The 8,124-nt window shown below is 37.5% G+C and overlaps 1 protein-coding gene across 8 annotated transcripts in view; it reads left to right on the top strand.

The window, feature by feature from the left end:
- The window catches only part of DNM3 (dynamin 3), a 552,761-nt gene that overhangs the window by 195,600 nt on the left and 349,037 nt on the right, over nucleotides 1–8,124 (top strand). For all 8 annotated transcript variants that reach the window (XM_017529997.2, XM_037739080.1, XM_017529999.1 and 5 more), the window contains exons 7-8: nucleotides 3,370–3,512; nucleotides 7,043–7,178. In XM_017529997.2, the coding sequence (XP_017385486.1) occupies nucleotides 3,370–3,512; nucleotides 7,043–7,178 (279 nt within the window). The remainder of the gene's footprint in view (nucleotides 1–3,369; nucleotides 3,513–7,042; nucleotides 7,179–8,124) is intronic.

The raw sequence follows: 8,124 nt of genomic DNA, 5'->3' as shown, positions 1-8,124 counted from the left end.
GAATGCATGTGATTTTTGCACATTGATTTTGTATCCTGAGACTTTGCTGAACTTGCTTATCAGTTTCAGGAGGTTTGGGGCTGAGACGATGGGGTCTTCTAGATATACAGTCATGTCGTCTCTATTTGCAGACGACATGATTGTATATCTTTCTGTTAAATTTTTTATGGCTTTACTTAAGATTGATTTCTTAATTTAAAATCTTAAGAATAACAAATCCTAATTAAATAATCATTGATTTCCACGCATCCAAAAAGCTTTTCTAGATAACCCCTTTTCCCACAATAATTTAGAACTGGGCCTTCTGCCTACCCCACTCCATATACTGTGCACACACTTCTTCTAAAAATCCTCAGTGCTCTTACTTGGATGCAGATATTCCTTCCCCTATTGGAGTTAAGTGTTATGACAAGCATCATTGTCATTGAATGCAGGGTCCACTCCTTGAGTTTTGATTATATTGACTTAATGTGATTAGGAGCCTTTCTCACAAATATTCTTGTAAGTTATGCTTTAACTGTTACCTATGAACTTAATCAGGCAATCAATCAATCAATCAAGTTGTTACCAGATTTCTGATTCTTAGCTCCTGGAAAGTATCAATAGAAGCTGTCACAATATGGGGCATTATACATGAACCATTTAGGCAAAACAACTGAGAAGAAATTTTGGAAAATAAAAAATTATCTATAATTCTATTTTAAGAGACATAACACAGCCTATTATAAAGTTTACACTTTATAATTAAGTATAAATAAATATTTGGAATTTAGAAAGCATCACTATGATTGCATCATTTAAAAATATGAATATATTTTAGAGAAGGAGCATTGTTATACAAGAATCCTAACATTCTAACAATATAGTTTGCATTGTCAATACTCTAGAATACTGCTTTTTACAGCTGTATTGGTCTATGAAAAACACAAATAAACTGAAAAAATCTTAGAGGAAAATCACTAATATGATTAGAAAGATAAGTTGTAAATGAGTGAGGTTTTGAATACTAGAAAAACAGAAAGAGATGGTTTACTATTAGGTTATTACAAGTGACCCCCAAGTTATAACACAATTAGATTTTTGTTGACTAAAAATTAAATGATTTTTTTTAAACCGAAGATTTCTCCTTTCCTGGATAATCACTTTCTCTTTATTGCTTCAAGAATCTTTGTATCTTTATACTATCATAATATGGCTGTTTCAAAGTGTACCAATACTTCTGATCCTATGGGATAATTTATGTGGAAAATACTGGAAAATGACATGACATTTTGAGAAACTGAATGAAATTATCACATGTGGAGGGAAGGCAGAGAAAGAGGTAGTGAGTTGTATGAGATGATATTGGAGATGTAGGCAGTGGCTGAATTCTGTATTGTTTCTAGGCCAAACTGAAGATTTTGGCTTTTACCTAAGACCAACAAGGACTCATTTAGGGATCCAGAGTAGAGGAACAATACGATCAGATCTGTCGGTTAAAAAAGAATATGATATTGAAGACAGGAAGATCAAGAGTAGACCAGTTAGGAGTAAAAGTGAGAAATTATGGCAGTTTGGTTGTGGTGAGGGCCAGTGGAGATGGAAAAAAGGGGCAGGTTTGAGAAATGTTCAGGAAAATTGAGGACTAGGTGGTAGATTAGTACTGTTGGGTGATAGGAGAGGTGGAGTCAAGGTTAAGCCCCAGCTTTCTAGATTGTTACAAAGTTGCCAAGATGGGGAACTCTGAAGGGGAGATCAAATACTTGATTTTGGACATGTTGAGCTTGAGATGTCATTGACACATCCAAGAGGAGAAGTCAAGCAGGTGGTCAAATATGCATGGCACAGCAAAGATAAATTTTGTTTGGAGGCATTTTACAGCTGTAGGTATTTGGATGTTTATTGAAGCCATGGATGGAATGAGATTGCTTCAAGAAAGAACAGAGAGTGAACAAAAAAGAGGCCGAGGGCCTAGGTTTAAGGAATTTCAATAAGTACTGGTGTGGCGAAGAGAGCGAATTGTCCAAGGAAATAGAGAAGATACACCCAGAATGGATAGCAGAACAATTAGAGGAGCTGGAGTCATGAAAGCCATAGGAAGAAGCATTTCAGAAAGCCACGATATTGCTTTGCTATGGAGATGTCTGAGAAGCAAGAGGTGGAAATCAGGTGTTTTTATTATTTACCAGTTCACATGACAATCAGGTGGCTGCTGGTTTCTTGTGGTTGCTGTTTCTGTTAGATTTGGTTTCTCGTCTCTAGTGATGTTGCTATTGGGAATGCCATCCTTTCAACTCTTTTGCTGCCTGCTTCATAGTTAGAACAGCAACACATGCCAGGATGCTAACATAAAAAATAATTCATAACTCTGAGCAAGTGGGTAATGCAGTTATAAACTATTGACAAATAACTCTAGATTTATTTAATAAATATATTCAGGTAACCTCCGAAAAACATAAAGATGACTTAAAATAGTTCAGTCAGTCTGGGTATGTTAATTCTTCCTACGTTTAATGTTCTTTCTTTTTCTTGCATTTCTAGGAAGTTTATATTCTTTTTATTGATTTCAAGTTCATCACTTAGGCAGTTCAGGAAGGTTATCGTGTTTTTACTTTTAATTCAGACTTTAACTGCATTGTAACAGAAAGACCATAAGACCTAAACAATCTGGGTTTTTATCTCACCTTTGTTCTTAATTAATCACAGACTCTTAGGCTCTTAGAGAAGTTTTCCTTGTACTGAGTTTGAGGTGCCAGCTGATCCCAGTGGAAATGCCAAACACATGACTATGTCAAGCCTTCAATAGCAGAGAGAGCTTTCCCTCATTCAGTCATGGAATTGCACTGGGACTGAGAGGTGGAAGGACAAGTAAGTTCAGCCTCAGCTGCAGAATCTGGGGAAAGTTAACAGCTGACAGATGCCTCTGGCACCTTGGCCACCTGAGCTCCATCAGTGTGGCAAATCATTTAGTCCTGAGAACATCAGGCAGCACCTGTGACTCCTAGCGTCCTTCATTTCTATCACATACTAACTTAAAGTTCCTTTCTACAAGGTAGGAGATCTGGTAAATCAATCCATGCTAAGGTATTATTGGGCAGCCTCATTAGTAACAGTAGCTGCATTTTACCAGGGTCTTCCCAGATTTAAAAAGATAGCTCAAGTGAGTGACTCTAAATGAAGAAATGTTGAGCATCTCTGAAGGGCAGTGGAGGAGAGATTGGTGCTTCTTCTCCCTATCTACCCAATAGTCAATCTCAAATGTATACATAATGTTTGAAATTTTGAATGATTAGAAAAACAATGGAGGATGATCTTTGTCTCATGAGTTAATCTTTATTCTGTGTATATGATTCAATCTTCAATCTATATGTATGATTTTGTTTTATTTAGCAACTTACCAACCACATTCGAGATACCCTACCAAACTTCAGGAACAAACTACAGGGACAGTTGCTTTCCATAGAACATGAAGTAGAAGCCTACAAAAACTTCAAACCAGAAGACCCAACCAGGAAGACCAAAGCACTGCTGCAGTAGGTCACCTTTCCCTTCCTTGGCTCAGCATTTTAAACTAATTTCTTTAGTTTTCTTTTGCCTTAGTCTATTCATCATGTTGTTGCCTAGGTTTAACAAAGGCAGCAAGTAAACTATATGAGGATATCTATATGATACACAATAACTCTTGAATTTTTATGCTTTCTGGAACAAGAATTATTGATATTATTCTGTTATTGTCAACTAACCAATTGACCATCCCCATGCCCATTTAAATTGTGTTTTTAAGACTGGATTCAGTAAGTGAGTAAAACCATTCACAATGACCCAGTAGGAATTTTTGTCCCTTGTCTTAGAAGTGAGTAAATACAGATGAAAATATCATTTGTTTTTTTCAACTGTTTCTATGGATGTCAATTGTATTTATTATCTTTTATTCCAATTATTTTATGTAACTTCTTTGTGTGCATTTTTTCAGTGGAATGAGAACCAAGGATTTAATTAAAAAGTGCTCACAATAAGGCTGTACTTTTTTTTCTTTTATGTAATAATTTTAATGTAGCCCTTTGAAAATGCAAATGTGAAACTGCCAAGCAGCTTTTCACCCCTTCATGATTTTCCCATGGTTACTAGAGTTATTCCTGAGGTGCCATGGGGTAGGAGAGCAGAGAATTATTAGAGAATTCCTAGGTCTTTATATCTTACACTTTCTTCTCTCCCTTAACTCCTTCTGGCACCATCTGTTTCTTTATCCCGTGCTGCCACCATGTCAAGTCCCTCTCAGCTAGAAGACTCCCCTGCCCAGCATACACTGTAGGACACTTGAGGTCTACCTCCGAAGATGATGTTCTGTACCTCTTACGGCGCCCTTTTCTCCCCTGCAGCCTGGCAATCAAAGCCTGCTTTATTTGGCATTTAAAGTGCATACTATAATTTCCTTCTTTGTGAGGAGATTTCCAAATACTCAAATATTTGAATATAATATTAATTACTTCATCTTATATTTCCTCATTAAATTATTATACAAAGGAAAGAGTTGTTTTTTTTTTCCCCCAGATGTAACTCTTTCCTAATTTATTCTTTCTTTTCATTCTTGGGTTTGGTTGAGCTCTTGTAAAAACTTCAAGTTACAGAGAAATCTATTTCTGTTTAGGCCCTAGGTCATTGTCTTAATATCCAACTAAAACTATTCTACTTGCAAATACTGGGTCTTGCCTCTGTGACTTTATTGGACTCAGATTACAGAACTTTTCACAGCTAGATTCTTGACTTGTAGAGGGCTGATTCAGTTCCTTTTTTATGGTCCTATTCTTTTTGACCTATTTCTTTTATCTCTTCCGTCCTTCCTTCCTGCTTTCCTTTCTCTGTTCTTCCTCCTTCCTCTTATCTCTTCATGCCCTCAGTGTCTGGTTCTGTGAATTCAATGATAAGATTTTTGCCCTCAAGAAGTCCCAGTAGAGTAGGGGAAAACAGACATAAAAATTAACATGATTAATTGTGTTAAACCTAATAAATGCTATGTTTTTGTAAGTGTAAAATATTAAGGAAGCCCCGATCAGAAAGCAGTTACATGTGAGGAAGGATGTGAATTCACAGAGAAAATAGAGGCCCCGAAGTAGGGGAGGACCTTGTCATGTGGAAGGAGGGGGCAAGAGCATCGTGAGAACTTTAGTAGTATTTGTTCTAGAATTAGTAAGTGGGCAAGGTGGCTCAGGCATAGGGTTTAGGGAAAGGAGCAGCTAGAGGTACAATTTCTGAAAAATTTTTCATGTTTCAATATGTATATCACAGCTTACCAGGTTTTTTAAAAAATAAAATTAGCATATACATGAACATAGCTAAATCCAATTATAGTCTAGCTTTTTTGGCCTACATATTTGCAGTTACTTTTAATTTATCCATGATTTTGATGGAAGAGAATAAAAAGATACAAGTTTTAGATAGTTTGAATTTTTTTCCTTTTAGATTTTGAATTTGAAAGTAGTTCCAGTATGTTTAAAATGGAGTTTCTAAACCTGGTAATCACAAATGAAAATAGTTTTTTCCCCCTGTTTCTTCCTTTTTTTTTTTTTTTTTTTAAAGCAGCCAGTGTAAGGTAATTCATTCCTTCATGGAACAAATATTTATTGAATCTCTCAATTATGTTGAGCAGAGAAAGTTAAAGAAAACGCATGGTCCTTGCCCTTAGGATAGTGACTGATAAATGTGGCAATGCCTGTATTGTGCCCAGTGCTCTGCAGGAAATACGCTGAAGACACAGAGGAGGGGCATTGAGGAGTGATGCTGGATAGAGTCATGGATCATGAAAAGTTTTTGGGAAGAATCAATGATTGAGCTGAGTCTTAAAGAACACGTAAAAATTAGGCAAAGCAGCAAGGGACAGAGAGAATGGTGTTTTGAGCAGAAAGAAAAACAAGTGTAAAAGCACAGGGGCATGGTGCATTTGGGGAACTACAGTGGCTTCCTTATGGCTGGCTGGAAGGTGAGTGGGATGAGTGGTGAGAGATGGGGCTGAAGAGGCAGCCAAGGCCAGACCATGAAATATGGGGAGATGGGCTAAAGAGTTTTGATTATATTATCAAATTGTGGGGGATCCATTGAAAAACAAGTCCAGAGCTAGTTGTAGAGGGGTCACAAATCTGTGTTATTATGATAGGGTGAGGTCTGACTTTGACAAAGATAAACCCAAAAGCAGGATGGTCATCTAGAGGAGCCTTCAGTGATGCTGGGAGGCATTGCTGAGAGCTGAACCAAGGCAGTGTCAGCAGGCATGAGGGGGAAAAGCTCAACCAGCTGAGCTGTAATGGAGGAGAAATGACCAAAAAGTGGTGACTCCCTGCAACTGTTGGGTGAGGGAAAGGGAGGTATGCTGGATGCCCCAGATTCCCTGCCTTGGGTGAGTGGTGACATCCATCATGAGGGGAGATTTGGGAATGCAGGAGGATCAGCAAGTTTGGGAGTCAAACAAATTGAGAGGTTGTTTTAGGTGTGTTGAGTTCAAGGCTGCTAAGAGGAAACAAACATCCAGTAGACGGTTGAGCATATGGGCCATTCACTCTCCTGAGAGTTATAAGCTAAAGCAGAAGGTGTGGAGAAACTATTTCTCAATAACCACTGAAGCTATGGCATCCTTGAGATTACCTAGGGATAAGTGTGAGGAGAGACTGAAGCTGTGATATTGGGGAATAGAGCTGGAACTCCTGGGACACGAGGTGGTTGTGATGTGTTAGGAGTTCAGGTCCATTTGACTATTCTACATAAAGTTTAATTGCTAAACTCTCTATTTCGAGTATTCTTTAAATACCATTTTATGACTGCAATCAAATGAACAGAATGCATCGAAAATACATATATTTAAATATTTATTCTAATTAAATGTCTAAAATCTTGATGTGTGTTTTATATAATCACATTGTGAGTGCTAAATAGAGTGTAGTGTTAACTCTGCCAGTAGGTGCCACTAAGAGCACCTGGAAAAGGATTCTAAGGAATAACCAGAGGAAAAGAAAATGAGGAGTTCAAAGGCTTGTAACTTTGACTTGAATCTATTTCTCTTTAACTATTACAGGATGGTTCAGCAATTTGCTGTGGACTTTGAGAAGAGAATTGAAGGGTCAGGGGATCAAGTAGATACCCTGGAACTCTCAGGTGGTGCTAAAATCAATCGTATTTTCCATGAACGCTTTCCTTTTGAGATAGTAAAGGTTTGTGTCAAATGTTATTTTTTCCTTGGTTTCACTTCGTTTCCATATTCTGTTTTACATAACTCTTGATACAATATTGAGTGAGTGGTATAGAACTAACATGGTCCTTTGAACAAAACCTCCATATTCAGGTAATGAAATTCAGGAGAGAAATATTTTCTTACCGATGATTCCGATTTTATTTAATGAAATTTAACTACATTTCAAACAGAAATACTAAGTGGGGTTTCCTATGATGTTTGTTGTCTAATTAATTTAAAAATATTTCTTGAGCATGTACTATGCACCAAATTTCTAGGTGCCAGTGATTAAGACAGAGAAGGTTCTGGCTTGTTTAGTGGGGAAATATAGAAAATTAACAAATAGACAAAATAAGGAAGTTTCAAGGTTTTTTTTGTAACATAATGTAAGAGAGAGGGGCTGTGTGAGCCACTTTTAATGGAATAGTCAGGCAAGTTTTGTCTGAGCAGGAGACATTTAAACTGTGCCCAGAATGGCATGAAGAGGTCAGCTGGGTTAAGATCTGGGGAAAAGGGGTTGTTTAAGGCAGAAGTAGCAACCTCAGGTAAGGCACTGAAGTATGACAGGTGAAGAACAGATGTGGCTGATGAAGGAGAGGGGCATGAAATGAATTCGGAGAGGACGGAAGTGTCCAGTTCACACAAGGCTTTCTAGGTTGAGGTAGAGTCTTTACGCTTAACAATGGGAAGTTACAGGAGGGTTTTAAGCAGTAATGTGACTTGATTTTATTGATGATTTTAGAAGAATAGTATACCTGCTGGATTGTAAAGTACCAAGAGACAACATGAGGAGAACAGTAGGCCAGACCAGGGGTGGATTCATTTTCTGTGGGATCTGAAGCTTCTACAATTTTGCAGGCCCCCTTGAAGAAGAATACAAAATTATAAACACACAGTTAGGCACAAGGTCTTGGAAGAAGCCTGTG

This window comes from Cebus imitator, unplaced genomic scaffold (genome assembly GCF_001604975.1).
Source record: "Cebus imitator isolate Cc_AM_T3 unplaced genomic scaffold, Cebus_imitator-1.0 Scaffold62, whole genome shotgun sequence".
Taxonomy (NCBI): Eukaryota; Metazoa; Chordata; class Mammalia; order Primates; family Cebidae; genus Cebus; species Cebus imitator.
This window is presented reverse-complemented; position numbering and strand designations above follow the sequence as displayed.